General features: G+C 35.3%; 2 protein-coding genes across 2 annotated transcripts; both read left to right on the forward strand.

The window, feature by feature from the left end:
• Positions 1-33: 33 nt before the first annotated feature.
• LOTGIDRAFT_231436 (hypothetical protein) lies at positions 34-14,097 on the forward strand. Its single transcript, XM_009052835.1, has 6 exons — positions 34-1,513; positions 1,877-2,089; positions 10,505-10,666; positions 11,888-12,039; positions 12,361-12,471; positions 12,749-14,097. The coding sequence occupies exons 1-6, from the start codon at positions 880-882 to the stop codon at positions 12,974-12,976; spliced, it is 1,500 nt and encodes a 499-aa protein (XP_009051083.1). The 5' UTR covers positions 34-879; the 3' UTR covers positions 12,977-14,097.
• Positions 14,098-14,408: 311 nt separating this feature from the next.
• Positions 14,409-17,972, forward strand: LOTGIDRAFT_231437 (hypothetical protein; the record flags this gene model as incomplete). Its single annotated transcript, XM_009052836.1, has 6 exons — positions 14,409-14,567; positions 14,834-14,911; positions 15,157-15,219; positions 15,500-15,630; positions 15,908-15,978; positions 17,315-17,972. 6 exons carry the CDS (start codon positions 14,409-14,411, stop codon positions 17,518-17,520), a joined length of 708 nt encoding a protein of 235 aa, XP_009051084.1. The 3' UTR covers positions 17,521-17,972.
• Between the last annotated feature and the right edge of the window lie 521 nt (positions 17,973-18,493).

Consider the following 18,493-nt stretch of genomic DNA (forward strand, 5'->3'; position numbering starts at 1 on the left):
TCTCTACCCTCTACTATCTGTCTGAGTGGATGGTTAACTCTAAAGAATGTCATACAGATAGCATATAGGGTGTGCAGCTCAATATCCACATTTTATAAATGTTAAAAAGTCGCCACTGGAGAATGTAACGAATTTACCTGCTGAATTGCATTTTGAAATAGTGTTCTCTAGTAATGATATATTAGCGAATTTCATACCGTGACCACAGGCATATGTAAAGTTTAATTCAGGGTAAAATAAAGATAAACGACAGAGTTACATTCCATTTTGAATAGTGATCGGAAACATTGCTAAATCCGGTTTTGCTACATCAGAAATCCATTGTAGTGTTTTCGGTTAACGAGGAAATATTGTTAATTTGTGATGTGTTCATGCTAGAGAAGTTTACTTCAAGGCATTAATTTGTAAGAAAACATAAAAAATTTGAAAAAGACCAGACGAATAGTTGCTTGATTTATTTATCCTATCAATAAAAGCTTTATTCATCAGAGTTCCTGTTCGGACTTTTTAAAACTAACGAAAGCACTGGCATTGGAATTGGTTATTTACTTATATTTTGATACATTCCACACAGGCACCCTACAGTTTTAGTTAAATTAAAAAAGTGAAAAGTTACGAAGCGTGTAGAGTAATAAATTGCGTTTGGTTAATTCTAGTTTTACTTCGAGGCAATTTTTTTTCTTCTTTACAATCGGGGTAATCCCATACAGTGAAATGTACTGAATGTATTGTACGCGGATTATCACGAGCTAGTTGGAACGTTACAAGTGACGAGAATGGATCATAGAGCCTTTTCTAAACCATAACCATAACTGGTTTCAGATTGTTTCTGTTATATATAGATTATTTATATAGTTATTTCAAAAAGTGTAAATCAAAATGGCGATACAGAAATTAATAATTGTCATAAATTTGTTAAATTTGTTAAATTTTGTGTTCAGCAACGAAGCTGTTTGCGGTTTCACGCACAACGACTGTTCATATGAAATCAAACTAGTGCCTGTGGGAAATTGTCGCTATGGTGATCAGATAATGATGGACAAGCAGATGGACAGTGCGGATTATTCTTCCAAAATGAACATGATGGAACGAACCTTTTCCGATGTCCGAGTGGATCATGAGAAACGATTGGACGGTTTGGAGAAATCCGTAAGAGAATTACTCGGACTTGACGAGAATTCCAGTCCCATTGATCACGTGTTCAATTCCAGAGGGAAATTCCAGAATCAGGATAATAAGGAAATTGTGTCTAGATTACACGAGGAATATACAAATCTCAGGATCGACATCAAACGAAAAAATGCCCGAATTATACAGGCAGAGATAAAATTTAACGAAACGAATAAGGAATTAAAACAGGCCCAGTTGGACCTGTTTGACACAAACCAAGAACTTCTGGATGCCGAGAATAAAATCGCCTACATGCAGAGAGAAATGATGATATTACGGAATCAACTGAAGGACAAGACTTATCGATTGGATGCTTCTGGCAAGAAAGCGTCAGATTGTGAAGGTAAGCGCACAGTAACTAGGTGTTTTAGTCTACACTTTCAATGTTAATTTCCAGAATCTCACAAACACCGTCAAACAGAGCCAAAAACTGTAGAAGTAGTGGAGGGTTTTCTTCCACATTCAAATGCTTTTGATTAGTCATAACATATGCTTTCAAACACAATTTCCCGAATCACCCAAACATCACCAAAATAAAAGAGAGCCCAAGGTCCTGATTGGCGGTTTTCCTTAGCATTGGTTCCACATTCAAATTTGATATGCCCACAAGCTTTTTAAAATAAGATTCTATATCTTACAAAGAATTTATTTGAATTTTTTATCAAAAATAGATTTAAGGATATTTATATATTTCGTTTCCTTGTAGGTAAAACTGGATCAATGCAGACACAATTGTTCGAGTTGGTGAGGTCTGAAGCCACAATAAAAGAAGATTTAGAAACTTGCTATTTGGAGAAAAATATGACGGAGAAAGAATTACAGGAGACAAAACGCCGACATGGTCATCTGAAGAGACGACATCATGATCAGAAGGGCATTCTCAAGATCAGAGAGAACGAACTCATCAATTGCTACAACGGTAAGAAATAGTTTGATATTTTAGTTCCATGAAGTCCTGCATGGAAAACCAACAAATACGAATGTTATAAATTGATTTGATTGTTGTGTCCGCGTAACGGGTCGCTCTGTCGCTTCTTGACGTGCTGGATCAATAAATGTTGCCTCACTGCGCATTGGACGGCTTTGCCCGTCTTTATTAAACCAAAAAAGGAACTGGCTGGTAGAACAAATCCCACCACATTTCATTTCATTTCCATATGTTTACAGCAATTAGTCATACCACATGTGCAATATAAGCGGATTCATTAATACATTTTATGATTCCAAAATATTTGCGGTAATTAGTCAAACCATCATAGCCAACCTTAGAATCTGAAGAATCATATTAACTTTCGATGGTTACCTTTCATACCTTTTCGTTAATGTGCGCTTTAATATTTTGTTAACGGTTTTTATATATATTTAACTGTTTGTGTTGGATGTTTGCGGTAATTAGACAAACCATGATGGCCAGCGTTAGAATCTGAAGAATGATATTAATTTTCATTGATTGTTCTCTTATTACAAATAACCAACAGCCATCCAACATATATTTACATTAATATGTTTTCCTATTGAATTATTGGCATTTGGTCTTGTTGATGGGTTGACCTTTATAGCCGAGATGTGGTACCTTTACTCAAACATATTGCGGTTTATAAACATGAGGCATTAACCTGTTGGGCAAATTATTTTTATTCGGCATGTTTAGGTTTTTACGACATGTATATTTTTTATGTAAAGATTAAAAAATATGTTTCCAAAAAAAACAAAAACAGGAATGTCCACGATACATAACTGTATTTAGTATTTTTTTACTACAAACAACTTACTGGTCAGGATTGCTTAAAATTAGCCGCTGACTTGGTTGTTTCTATGAAAACTTGAAAACGTCGCGTTTCCAAACACAAATGTTCGTGATACATGAAATAACAAAAATTTAGAAATAAAACCTCCATAGTCCATCAGATATATGATTAAAATATGCCTTTTCAGATTTCTGATTTACAGATTTTGTCTGGCTTTAGCGAATGATTTATCCTCCAAATAGCTATATGTACCGGTGTATAAGATAATAAATTTTATATTTAAAAATTCCAAAGTATACATGAATGATTTCTTTCAAGTACCGAATTACTGGAGGGGAATATCTTTCATATACAGCAGAAACTGATAAAATGTTGTGTTTATATCGTCATGATAATCTAAAAAAAAAACTTATTCATTATATAACAAGCATTCATTTCTAAATCTTAAACTTAGAATTTGGGAAATCGATTGTGTCGGGTTCGAAGGGTCTTGTCAGAGAGACCAGGTTTGTCTAATTTGAATTTCTATTCTTCTTTGTTAAGTTTTTTGTGTCGGTTACGCACCGATCCATTCTAGATTTGTAATTCAACTTGTGTTGAAGGTAATGGATATTTTTTGTAGCAAGGTATTGTGTAACTTTCTCGATATTTTCAATGAAAAGGTATAGTCAGTATTATGTTGCGTGCTATACACTGTTGTTTGAAAGCCTTTGACAGAAAGATCTAGATCTTCGCTTGTATTTTTTGTCAATTTGTCAATGTAACTTTTTGGATTCGTGTCCGTACATTCTACAATCGGAATTTGATTGGTCTTGTCCTTGAATATCCCCTTTTCATTGGTTGAAAATCAAAGATGGCATCCAATCTTGAGTGCGGTTGTCATTCTAAATCACGAGAGTTAATTCTTTTCGATTGCTGTTTGATAATTGTTAGACCTTTTGTACGTCACTCTTTCTTTGAAATGTAATACATAAAAGGTCTGCTTGTTATCTATAGTTATATACCGTTTCTTCTATACCCTTCAATTGACATTAAAACTGTAATTGCGGTTATCTTTTAAACATTAAACACCTATTTGGATTTGAACATATTGAATACATGAAATTCCAGGTTTATTCGTTGTATATTCCCAGATCCCAAGTAGTACGTGGTAATATAAGAATGGCGTGCAACACAAAATAGACGGGGATTTGAGGAGAGAGTACTGGCCTGGTTGGTCCTCTCTCATTCTCAGCTTACACCTATATGAACGTTTGTACTAAAGATTATGCCAATTGAAAACCTATTATTCTGGGTTTTTATGGATTTGTTAACCTTTGACTTCCTTGATAGAAGGTCGGTTTGGGTTTCTGTCCACCCAACAATCACCCCAATCGTTTAGTTCAAATGTCATTTTCAAAAGTCACATCGTCCCTAATGACAATTTCAAAGTTCAACAATCAACTATTTGAAAATAGCTTTGATTTCAAAATGTTAGAAGTTTCAAACTCTGCTGAAACACAAAAGGTAGAGGATATGTTGATTTAAAAAACTCTTTTATGAAACAAATTACAGAAATCAAAATCTATAACAAATGACACATATATATTGATGGAACTCATATTCTATTTCATTTTCGCCCATTATAGCGTACAGTATATTATGTTATTGTTATTAATATCTATCTTTCTTTTTTTAAATTTTATAAACATAACGTAACCTTTAAAAAAACGTGCATTATATCTGACATCTCTTGTAAACTCGTAGAAAAACAGGTCACACTTATTGTCATTTTTCATTAAATCACGTTAATGTTATCTCGGAATGATCCTAGTGACAATGCTAACACACCCGCCGCATGGTTGTTGGATATCACGGTGTTCAATTCAAGAACGATATTGGTGTTTCTATCGGATTCGTCTCTCATTGAAACAAACATTAAGGTATGTATCTGAGCAAACGACGATCGATCTTGATATATTTCCAGTTTATATTACTAACACCCTTGCATGCTTTACTGGTCAATACCGGATGTGGCTGCCCTTGTTTCAGATTCAGATTGGACTCGGGATATCTTCTGATAATCATACGGGTCGCCAACCGACAGATCAGAAGGAAGCATCTCTTAACCCGAGGAAGACATTAATAAAATACGTTTAAAAAACACCCAGGTTTTTATATGTTTATATGACAATACGACTTATCATTGTGAAGTATTTAGATAAAAAACATGTATAAATAATGATAATGATAACCTTATCTTACTTTCCCTCATATATATTAAACATATCAGCCTTTCATTCATTTGTCCGCTGGTAAAAAACAGTTTACATAACCCCCTTGTTCGTTGGTTGTTTGATGACAAACTTCAGCTGAATTTACAGTGTGTGTTATCTGCATCTATATATTTTAGAGAGGGAAAGTGCTCCCCTCCTCCAGCACTATATTTTCGACAATGATAGATATCGTCACACTTTCTGACCATTTGTGGACAATTTATATAGGAACCACAGCACCGCGGAAGGTCTGCAACATCGACACGTCTCTACGAGATGTGACCAATGATCTACTCCAGGTGCAAAAAAAATGGCTGACCTATTCAAAGAATGCGAGGTCATATGGACAGTCTGTAACTGTTCATATCGCCTGATCACTTACTTGCTGAGTAGATGCAAATTAAATTGGTGCCTTGGCAAGCATACTTGTTATGCACACCCACATCGTAATCAAATTATGCAAAATGAACAGTATCTTGTAATTATATACACGAATAATGTGTGTTTATAGAAAATTTGTAATTTACACAATTAGCACTACATGGTTCCATTTCCTCGCGTCATTCTAGACATACCAAACAAAAGTAACCTTTTAACTTAAATACTTGACATACAATAAATAAGTTACTAACATCAACTCATTGTGGTGGTTCAAATATCGTCGAAATCTACGGCACGCACATAACAATTAGGCGTGGATGCACCATCTTCACAATATTCCGATCTTTTTTTATGCCTTGATTGCATTACCAATCTTTTGGTATCACGGAATGTAACGATTTGATTGGATTCACCGAATACAGCCAATCAGAGCCATCGACAGAAAGTCTGTAAACCTTATGGCTGTTACAGACTGTATTAGATAGCGTACTACCCAATCAAATCACTGCATTTACAAACATCCGCGATACAAGAATAGTAGCTACTGCAGTCAGGTAGTAGGACGGAGTTCATAAGAGCTTGACATTGTGAAGATGATGCTTTTGGTGCATTCAACCATCTTTTAAACTTGCATTATAAGCCTTCTTGAATATTAGCTCGTCCAACGATACACCGCAATGTCATCATGACAAAAAACACTTATCGTCATTAAAATCATTTAAGTATAAAATTATACTTGCTATGCTCGTGATATTTGTTATAGATGAACGCATTTTTATTCATAAAAAACAGGTCTGTTATTCATCTGCTTTACATGCACAACAACACGATCATCATAAAATTAGTTGAAAATAAGCTTTTATTATCAGAACAATAATAAGACATAATATAAGCTTGAAATATCCTTTCATATCAGACATTTATAAAGAAATATGATGAGAAACAGGTGCGTGTACTTAGAAATCTGGAGGACACTTGAAAAAAAAACATCTGTATGAAATTATCACTTGTACGTCTGCATATTTCGATATGGACTTTTCTTGTATTATTTCAAAAATTGTGAGTATATAGCCAAACACTTATACATGAATGCAGCCTTATATTTAGTCTATCTATCCTGTTCATGAATGGGGATTAAGGGCTTCGGAAAACAAGGTTCAAAATGTTACCCTGTTTCTACAGTTGCTAATTTGGTCCAGTGAAGGATCATTTTTCTATCGTTACGGTGATTTGTATCTGTATCAGAGATGCTTATAGCTTCGCTTTGCCCCATTCCAATTTTCCAATTAACCTCCTAGCAATTGGTCAGAATATGATGACACTTACAAACGCCATTTGGTTTGGATGGTTTGTGTCATACCATAATCTGGTCAAGTTTGGCAATTTCAAATTCCCAGATGATGGAATTTAAATCCGAAACACTTGCTGATATAATATGATCAGCCTCGTCAAATAAAACACTTTAATCGCATTTTAATTGCATATGTGCACTATAGAGGCATTGAGCTGAAACCATTCTGTTTTTCAGAAACACGTTTTAGTGCCAATGTTTCTCGTGAAAGGATGTTTTGCACGATGAGTTAACATCATTTGTCTGAAATTTTTAATCAGTTGATTACTAAATCAACTCGTTTGTACAAAACTTCTTTAACCGACGAAAACAAAATGTTTTAATTGCGGGCGATAAATCGAGATAATTATCAGAGGGTTGAAAAGAAAAAAAGAGTTAAACGGTGTTGACCTTGCCAAGATTCTTGACCTTGAAATGATAAAGATATTTAATATGTGAGGAAATTTCAACAACTGTTTTTAAGACAATCTTTCAAGTCTCTTAATTAATTTAGGTTCATTTAAAGATGCGTTACTATCCACGACAAACACTAGTATTTTAACTAATGTTGGTATTTTTTGAAGTTTCACTCAATCACAATTTCTACAGCAAGAAATATAACTAATGGTCACAGCTTCCACACTCTTTCGTTTGCTTTGTTGTACACTTGTTAGCACTTTATCATCATATCTGTTTCATCATCTGTAGAAGTTGTAAGACTGTCAGACATAAAGATCATTTAATAGGTGTCTGTACCTATTTTTGTTTTATCATTTAATTAATTTGATTGAAAGGAAGCACCTGAGGTTTCAAATTCAAATTAATGGTAGCTTTGATGGGATTACTAGTAGATTTAGACGTTACACAATTTAATAGTAAGTTTTCAACTTATCTGATCAGATAGACCTGTTATCTATCAACTTATGTGGTATACCACACTCTTCAGTTTTACTGCCTTCAGAGCACTGTTTAGGAATGTTCCTTTAATTGCATGTGGTGAATGACTTTAAAATTGCCATCACTTCAGAAAATGTTTTGATTCAGTTACTGGTCCTGAAAGACAACATCTTACACCTTATCATGCCAGTGAAGTTTCTCAAGTACAAGTTCATTTCAGTTCGATTATTTTATTGACATGTATATCGAAATAACATATGCACGTTATCTGAACTATTTCAAGTATCAAGCTCGACATTAAAGGAGCTAACATACAGAGAAATCATCTAAGAAAATGGTATAAAAAGATTGGATGAAAGTAGAAAGTATTCTCAGATTAAGAATGTTTCTGGATTAACTGTTCATGTTTGCTTTTGTGCCAAGGTGCTTGCTAGATAGACACGATATTCCCGGTTTGAATGGGGACTGTCTGATTCGGCTGTTCCTCCAATCAAAATTACTTTGTGTTTTGTCGTATCTCTACAACTGACAAGGCGGGAGCGTTGTTTCGATGGATCAAGATACCATTTAATATACCATAACGTTTATCAGGGAGAGACCCTTTAAGTTGATCAAGTACTGTATGAGAAAATATCTGACTTCGTATTGTCACCACCAACGTTCGTTAAAATAGTGTACATAGTACATCAATAATTAGTCAACTGTAGTCAAGTTCTAGCGTGTCATATTTTAAAAACTATTATTTAGCTAATAACTGAAATAGCTTTTTATCTAAGAGACGGTGCTCGAGAGTATGTTTCATTACCAGAGTCTTGCCTCCATCATGTTATAAGGTTAGACAAAAGTATACAGCTTCACAGCTTTACAGCTGGAAAATTGGTTTGTATGATTTTCATACGTTTTGCTCCAAAATAAGTGTCAGAACGCACCATTAACATGGTTGTTAGGTAGTTAGTTGGAAGTTAACGTTCGCTACCAGGAGATGCTGATATCACAAACTAGGTAGTTGTTGGTATTCGTAGTAGTTGGTAGTTGGATTAGTTCAAATGGGATGATTCTGTGCTGTTGGTTTATTAGCACTTAGTCAATCTTTCCCCTATTTGTACCCCGGTTTCGGGAGGCTGGCGCCGCCACTGATGAGGTGTTCTAAGTACATAATTATACCATGTCTCGCCAATACGACTTATCTCTATACAATTGTTCCCGCTATCAAAAACTTTAAACTAAAAAATGTAATCATTAACATTGCTATAGCAATAAATGAGTTCAGACGATTGAGATAAATTTGTATCTTGTATGTTTTATTGTAATATGCGCTTCTCTCTGTATTTCTATCTTGGTTTATAAAAACATTTGCATATCTTTCATTATATATTCTACTTTCATTTTCTTTCTGAGATTTATCACAGTTTGCAGCCAAATACCTTCTAAATATATCGGTGAATATTACAATGGTTTTAACATGCATTGCATCGTGCAACATGTTTGATCTTTTTGACCCGAGAGGTTGATGAGGACAGACACCGCTACACAACAGATTGTCGTGTGATAATCGAAGTTAACGATTTAAAAGAAATTAGAAACCTGAATGAATTAATTATTGTATTATAAAATCATAACAGGATGATTATAACGCCATTGTTTAGATTTTATCTCTGGAGGGAGAGGGAGAGGAGCCCCCCCCTCCCCTCTTCAACCCTTGCTGTCCCGTCCTTCCCAATCGATATCAGCTGAGTCACGATATAATGGTCACGAGGAATTCAACACTACTCACGGTTGATATTTTCTAGAAAAAATGTCATTTAGAACACGAGTATAACAAATATTTTGATGTTTGAAGATTTATATTCTATTATTCTACACTGGGTAATGTTACAATGTTGTCACCTGATATTTACCTTCAACTCAATGTATTTGAGGGGATTTAATTAGAGTCGAGTTACTGTTTGAGTGACGGGGGGCTGGGGCAATATATCATAGCTAATTACTCGACTCAATGGCCTTATTTACCCCTACTTACTAATAGATGTAACTGATAACACCAACTTGTTTCGCTGAATTTCACCCCAGGTATTTCAAGGTATACTTTCCAAAACACACTGATCAAAAACAAAGACACTCACACAAATAGTTTTCGTTGAAAGGGCAGAGATAAAGAGAACAGGGGCCTTATTCTTGAAAACTTAACTTAAGATGATTTTAGTGTTCAAGTCATCTAAAATTGATTTTAAATTTAGTTTACTGTATTTCTCGAAATCTAGATTCTATTTAAGTTAAGTTTTAGAAAAATAAGGCTCCTGGGCGAAAGGCGTCTTCTTTTGATGATGTTAAGTTCTCAGATGTCTTTATTTGTCATAAAAAAAATGAGGTCCCTGTCGTTTTGAATATTGGCTGACGTTTGATGTATCGAAACATGACAATCAAACATGCTGATCGCCTCGCTATCCCATTTGCCAAGTACTAAATAGGACGACACCTTCATCTGAATCAGTTATTAAGTATCTGTATTAAATTAATACTAGCATTCAAAACGAGAGAAGGTAACATAAGGATCAAATCGGATTGTCGTCTATTATGATTAAGTGCTCTGGGCTTGAACTCATCTTTAAGTAACAAATCAAGTGTCACGACCAGTGCCTTCCGAAGAAATCTTGAAGGTGACCCTCACTTCACCAACACTGTTCTTTTTGAATAACAATAATGTTGTTTTCTTTTAATTTCAGCAAAAACGGAAACATTCTGTGGTTTTGAAGATCCTAATTTATGTGGGTTCACACAGATCAATGGTACAGTGGAAGATTTCTTTGATTGGACTCGAGGTCAAGGATCGACGCCTTCAGCCAATACTGGACCAACTAAAGATCACACGTGTAACAGTGAGAAAGGTAGGTACGCTCTGGCACTCGAAATAGTACCATACTACCGATATAAATCATTCAAGAATACATTACAGTACAGCACTGACTGAAGAAGCTTCAATATCTTTTGACAAAGGATATAGTACCAATGTCGTTAATGAACCCACTCCTTTCCAAATGACCATACCATCAATACTAGTGCATTCCAGAATACCCGAACAGCTAGTCTGTTAGGTCATACTAGATTCTGGCAATATCTGAACCTGTAGAAGCTTGTGACTCTTGATTCCATCCGATCTGGTCTACTTTCTGTTAGGACAACTCCAATTTCTGATGGAAGCCCCTTATTTTAAGAGCTAAAAATGCAGCTCGATTTCATGACATGTTACCATCAGCATTAAGGCATCCCAGACAATCTTCCAGTGTTGTTGGTGCTTATAGCCTAAATCAAGCTTATACATACCTACCCGAAAAAAAAAAACAGAGAAGAACACCTAGTGAATAAAACAGATATTTTACACTCTATGGCTTGAATTTATTAAAAAGAAATGTTACAAAACCTCAGTATGTCCTCTTAAAGTCACAAAGGCCTTAACACCCTGAAAAATGCCCTTTATTTCGGTTGAATGGATGATAATTTTTGAATAAATGAATCGTAAAATCCAATTCAATCTTTTCTAAACGGGTTATTTCAATATCCATCTCATATAAGAGGATCACACAATCACAAAAATGTTTCCTTTTAGTTTGTTTTTCAATGAATTTCGAAAGGTTCATATTTTGCGATATCAGGTCTCACGTTTGGTCCAATCAACACGGCGACTGAATTTAGCACCTGTTTCATGCTTAATGAATAACACACTAAACTATCTGATGCAGTGATTTACATTTGGTTGTGTTGAATGACCTTTCATACATTTCTACTTTTTCAAAGTTATCGTCTAGACCATCTAAAACAAATTGTGGTTTTAAATAAACAAATTGTCGTCATATTTAATGGGGCAATACTTGCACTGATACAGGAATGACCTCGTCGACCTGAATCGTCGTTTTTGGGTTAACATCTTTGCTAAAATATCGAAAGATTAAGACGTAAAGTTTCTAATACATTTTTCATTCTTTTAACCACCAAACAATAATATTGTAGATTCTTGTAGATATTGAACATTTGAAAATGGAAAGCAATCAACTTTCGTAACATCTTGTTAAGAGGATCTTGTAAATGACTTCTTTTTTTTTAATTTTCAGGTCACTTTATGTATATAGAAGCCTCGGCTAAAGGAAAAGGGAATAATGCTATAATGTTTTCACCATTGTATCGTGGGTTGACTGAACAGTGTGTCGAGTTCTACTATCATATGAATGGCCGCCATGTTGGTACTCTTAATGTGTATGCAAGGGTAAGATTTTCTGCTTTGCATTCTTTATTTCGCTTTTCAGTGCTTCTTTATGGGTATACCAACTGGCTATGCAAGAACTAGATACAGCGGTTAATTTTGTTCAGAATGTCCTTCCATTCGTTTCTGCACTTGCATGATTCATTTTTGATAGTTTGAAAGTTTACTATTTATATTGTGTATCAAGAAAAGAATTAGCTTACGAATAGTCAACCGGAAGTTCAGATACTATTCATGCAAGGAACCGGAAGTAGGCTTAGGACCAAATTGCCAGATTGTAATTTTTTAATTGATTTAATTATGAATCCCACCTTTGTGTTTCAGGCCCGTGGTGCTGAGTTAGATTCTGTATGGAGAGCTTTTGGTAACCAAGGTGATGTTTGGTCGTTTGCTCGTCTTGGTATTCCTAAAGAACTGGCTAGAGCTGGTTATCAGGTATGGATATTTTAAGCAATTGGAAAATATTTTAGCTCGACAACTTCCGCTCAGACGACACAGATGAACTTGGTAGGGTCAGAGTTGTCGGGCTACAAAATAGATTTAACCTTTAAAATGGATTTGACGATTACAAAATCACGAGCTGTCAAGAATGGTAGTGGGATTCTGGCGCTTTTTTTTGTTGATAGACAATATCACCGTATCAGAAAAAAACTTTATTGAATCTCTTTCAAACATCTAAAACTGTTATTTTTTATTTTTTTTTTTTTTGCAGATTGCGTTTGAAGGAATCACAGAAAGTGGTTACCAGGGTGATATTTCAATTGATGACGTCAGTGTGACGGATGCAGGATGTCCCATAGACTCGGGTGTCACGCCTGTTAAAGTGTCGCTTGATTCAGATGAACTGATAAAACTCGGTAAAAATTTCGCTCGCAGTCTGAAACGAAAGAAGTTGAAAAGAGTCAAAAATAAAAAGTCGTCAGGCGAGAATGAGGAATAAGGCAGTTGACTGTATTTATACAAAATGGCACTTTTTATGACAAATTAATATCAAGTCAAATTTAGTTTAGTTTATTACAAGAAACGAAACGTTTTTAGACTGTACAGTGAATTATTGAATGTCTCTTACTGGTGAAGGCATTAAACTGGAAATGGACATGGATACACCGTATCTGTGTGGATCGGTTTTTTTGTCACTGACAGAGTGGCCATTAAGCCCAAGCAGGAAAATAACGCAGCATAAGAATGGTATTGAACTAAAATTCAGTAGACTACAATGTCATATAACAATGCAAATAACGTAGAAGCGCTGTATATGTTAAGTGAGTGACAAAATAGGCATAGACACATCGAACACGTTTCAAAATACTATATAGCCCTGTATTTATATTTCTGGAAAATGGCAGTGTCTCTTTATATCATCATAGAGCATTATTCATGATTATTTTTGCGGTCAATCTGACGACAACACACTTGGATTACGTCAGGACTCTGCGGGTAATTTTAGTTTTACGGTTGGATGAAGCTGGTAAATGTTTTTCAGTCCCAGACCTTGACACAGATATTTTTAAGTAAATCTATTGCTTTTCTATGGTCGTCATTCATCTTTATATAATGTTTATAGGGCTGACTCTCTCATGCCACGTGTGTTGACCATAATTGTTCTTGTCACAGATAGGGAACAATATGTTAAAGATATTTAGGTAAATCGTTGCTTTTGAATGCTTGTCATTCATCTTGATAGAGTAGTTTTAGAGCAGACTCCTCAGGCGACGTTTGTTGACAAGGCAGAAACGAGCGTATATAGAATATTTTCATATTTAACCAGTATAGGATATGTACATATTTTCTACCGAAGAATGATACATTTAATATACCCCAACCCTGGTCATTCTGCTCAGCCAGGGCACAGTGGCGCTTCTAGGAAACATCAGCCGAGCAGGGACCTCAAAATTTTCCAGGGGGGCACAGGTCTTTTTTTCCCTATGTAAAAAATTGAAAGGGTGTAGGGCGCAGAAACGCCACTATCACGGCAGGATTTTTCTCCAATAACCCAAATCTGTTTGTATATTATGTAAACTTGTTCTCTCATTATGCTTGTAGATTAAAAAGTTTATAAACAAATTAATCGTATTGATTTATTGTCCTACTTGTCTGCACCATGTGGGCTAATGAAGACGGGAAAATCGGTTAAAGAGACGTAACACTTGTGTAAACATGTAATAATGACTAAGCATGTTTATATTACTTGTGGTTTGGGCTGAAGACAGTCCACGGGTTTTGCTTTTGGATTCTAAGCTGTTTATTAAAATAATTGCGTTTTGAAAGCATCCAGTCTTTCAAGCCACAACCTATATAGATATTTCGGATAATAGTCACAGCCCTCAATCATTGAGACTGGTTAATCGGGAGAGTTATGAAGCTAATTCAAAATGGCCGATAGCTTCGATAGAAGTTTGAAAAGTGAAAAATGTGGCTGTTATGGGGATTGTAAAGACATAAAAAGACTTCCAACTCATGTCATTATCCAGAGGCAGCTTCAAGATGTCATCAAATCTCAAGCAGAAATGTTGAATCATCTGGACGAAAGTGTAAGTTCGTTGCTCTACTTTTACATTGTTTGTGTTTTGATAATCGAGACTACATCAGCACATTCTTTTTGGCTCGATTTGGATTACTGTCACGTCCTATTCTTTTGAGTCCAAAGTTATGTTCGAAAATCTCTACAAATTTACTACTAATTAGGTCTACGTCTCCGAATACGTCTACGGAATGACTGTTTAAATTTATTCAAGTAGGTTTTAGTTTAAATCAAGATATATCAAAGTAAATGATACCGGGTACCCATTTTCTGTAGATACAACAACAGAATTCACAGCTAGAAGAAACCTACATAGCCAGAGAGACAGAGAAAAATAAACTAAATGTTTTAAAGGTATTTAGTGGTGCTAGATATTCGATATCTCAAAATCCTTATTACAAAACATTTGCACAGTGTATGTGCTTTAACACAAGCAAGCATTCTAAATATCAGTTTAATATCTGTATACTGATCTAAAATACATTTGTTTTATAGAAACCCCTTCCGATCTATGAAACTATACTGTACTAAAATGGCACAAAGTATGTTAAAAGAAACCAAAAACCTCCCAAAAAAGTTTTTATATATGTTTTTTTTAGAAAAGTATAGAAGACCGATATATTCTAAAAGAAGATTTTATTGTTGTTGACTCGGCGTTAAAGGTAGGGTACAGCCAATAACTAATTGTTTATCAATGCTAAATGGAGTTATGCCCCTTCCCATGTTCAAACTGCCGTTCTTTGGATGTAGCATGATGTAAATCTTACAGAAAATAATTGATAAAAATATATTCCGTTGGTTTTAGTTACGGTAATGCCCAGTGACCTTTACTTGATCTTTAGTTAGTACTAATAGATTTCTTCTCAGATTATCGTTCATTCCAAACATGATTTATAATTTCTTCTTTATGCTGTAACGGCCCATGTTTCTTTCTTTTTGTAGGAAGAGAGATTCGAACACAATAAAACGAAACATAAATTAAAAGAAGTAACGGATAAATTAGATTTTTCTCTGGGAGAAATTGAAATTTTAACAAAACAGCTGGAAAGAGAGAAGGCTTCGTTCGATTCTTCGTAAGTAGTGTAGCAACAGGACGTAAACCTCCATTTCGTTTAGACATATTTTTCTAAGAAAATGATCAGTAGAAATTGTTATATATAATGTTCTGGTATTTTAAACATTGCTTAGAACTTACCCAATCAGCATTGGCTAAATTTTCTATTAAGTGAATAGTATTTCGTTAAGAATTTCTCCATCACATGATATTTGATTGACCGCGTTAGGTTCTAGGAATTTATTATAGCAATTATAGTCACCATAAAAACTCAACTTAACCATTGTATATTTCAGATACAAGTCTATCAAAAATAAACTGAGTCAATCAAATGACTATAATAGAGAATTAGAGAAGAAACTCACAGGTTTGTTATAGCCTTCTTCATTTCTTTTTATGAAGTGTATACGAACTTCGTCTAAAATAGCTTGACATTGTGAAGAGTCGGGGTTCGTAATAGCTTGACATTGTGAAGAGTCGGTGTTCGTAATAGCTTGACATTGTGAAGAGTTGGGGTTCGTAATAGCTTGACATTGTGAAGAGTCGGTGTTCGTAATAGCTTGACATTGTGAAGAGTCGGTGTTCGTAATAGCTTGACATTGTGAAGAGTCGGTGTTCGTAATAGCTTGACATTGTGAAGAGTTGGTGTTCGTAATAGCTTGACATTGTGAAGAGTTGAGGTTCATAATAGCTTGACATTGTGAAGACTCGGTGTTCGTAATAGCTTGACATTGTGAAGAGTCGGTGTTCGTAATAGCTTGACACTGTGAAGAGTTGAGGTTCATAATAGCTTGACATTGTGAAGAGTCGGTGTTCGTAATAGCTTGACACTGTGAAGAGTCGGTGTTCGTAATAGCTTCACATTCCGAAGATGTAACAAACTGTATCATGAAACAGTTTAAGCAAGTGATTGCTCACAAAGAACGATGGTTGACCATGAAAAATAAATTGTTGTGAGTTTAATCAAACATCGAAAATGACAAGCTTGTCTGGAGGCTCAGTAACGATCATGGTCAATAGCCGCTATTGTACAGGCGGTCTGTAATTGTTTACAGATGACAAGAATTGGCCTTAACACTTAACAATCTCGGTCCATGGCCATCAGGCAAGTTACAGACGTTCGTTCCCACAAGGGTAATTCTTTTCCCATTAATCTTGTAAGCTATGTTAATTCACTGGCTAAGTCAGGTGACAAATAGTCAATGAATCAGACGATAGTTGGAGGCTGCGGTAAAATGATTGATCACTTTTTAAATAAGAAACGAAAACATCGGTAATCAATGAGACTTGATGCTCTCCGGTCTTTTAAGGTGGAGATCGGACTGATTTTAGCTTGCTAGGTACTTTCTACATGTCTGTTGAATTCGTTGATCGGTGGTTTGATTTCAGAAATCATTTTGTAACTTTTAAGCTGTATTCTATTACTGAATATTTCTATAAATCTGATTGGATATTGTTATTGTAGTATTGACCAATCACACTTCTTGATATTGTATCATCAATATGAAGGGGCTCAAGGGTCATCCTCCTTTTCCTGTCTAGATGTTATGGGTTCGAATCCTGTCCCGGACAAGGTGATAATACCACAAACAATTCGTCTGAAAATTGACCCATATTGATGTTATATTCACTTCGCGAGGGCTGAGTATGCTACAAATACACGAAGCAACTCCTTCATAAACGAATAACGATTTATATTCCAGAGTCGAAGAAAAGATGTCGAGTGAACGAGGAGGTGATAAAAACTAAAGACGATGAAATCAGAAGATTACAGGATCAAGTTAAACAACTTCAGTCCAAATTCAAACAAAAAGTTGGTGAAATCGACGTAGAGAAACAACAAGAACTGTACATCGCGAAGATGATGGAAGGCAAGAAAACCAAGGCTAAAGCTCTACCTAAACGATAGCTGATAGAAAGCCGTAGAGGACAATTGTCTCGTTGCATTTAATTGCACGCTCAGTTTAATATGGTTTGTACCTTTGTGAGCGTCACTTGCATTAACCTGAAAAGTTACGTGGTTGGATGCAGGATCTGTAGGGCGGATATGCACATGGAAGATAAATGCATAAAAACATACTTATTTTGTTTAAGGTAGTTTAGGTGATAATAAACACTAGATATTCTGGGTTTCATATTTGCGAATATTATTTATTCTACCCTTAAACAAAATAGACTGCGTTTGTTCAGGTTCGGAAACGTCTACGGTTAAACATTGATGATTAAAAACATCGTTCGGGTATGCTCAAGGTTGCGAAACGTCCTGGATGTGCATTTCACTGAACCCCTAGTAGGGCCTATTGTCTTTACTGTATTATAATTACGGGTTTTGTTTTTGAAGAATTAAAGTGTGTTTTGTTCTGGGACTGTTTTCATTTGCTCTTTATGCAGAAACGCAGAATGTAAGCTTCTGAGTCATTTAATTGTTCATTATACACTCTATGACGTCGTGTCAGTGTCCAACCAGGTGCTTTAAAGAATGCCCAATCAGGTGCTGTAAAGGTGCCGTAAGGAATGCCTAATCAGGTGCTGTAAAGGTGCCGTAAGAATTGCCTAATCAGGTGCTGTAAAGAATGCCCAATCAGATGACGTAAAGAATGCCCAATCAGGTGCTGGAAAGAATGCCCAATCAGGTGCTGTAAGGAATACCCAATCAGGTGCTGTAAGGAATACCCAATCAGGTGCTGTAAAGAAGGACGATTGATCTCATTTCATTAATGCTTGCGGCAATCTGAACACAGAAACTTGATTGAACTCATTAGTACAGATACACCATTTCTGATTTCTAATACTTACATGGTGTAAAACATCAGTGCCCAACCAGGTGCAAAAAAGGTTTAAAACTCCGATTGATTTCATTTTTTGCTTGATTGAACTATTAT

This window comes from Lottia gigantea (assembly GCF_000327385.1).
Source record: "Lottia gigantea unplaced genomic scaffold LOTGIsca_19, whole genome shotgun sequence".
In the NCBI taxonomy this organism is placed as follows: Eukaryota; Metazoa; Mollusca; class Gastropoda; family Lottiidae; genus Lottia; species Lottia gigantea.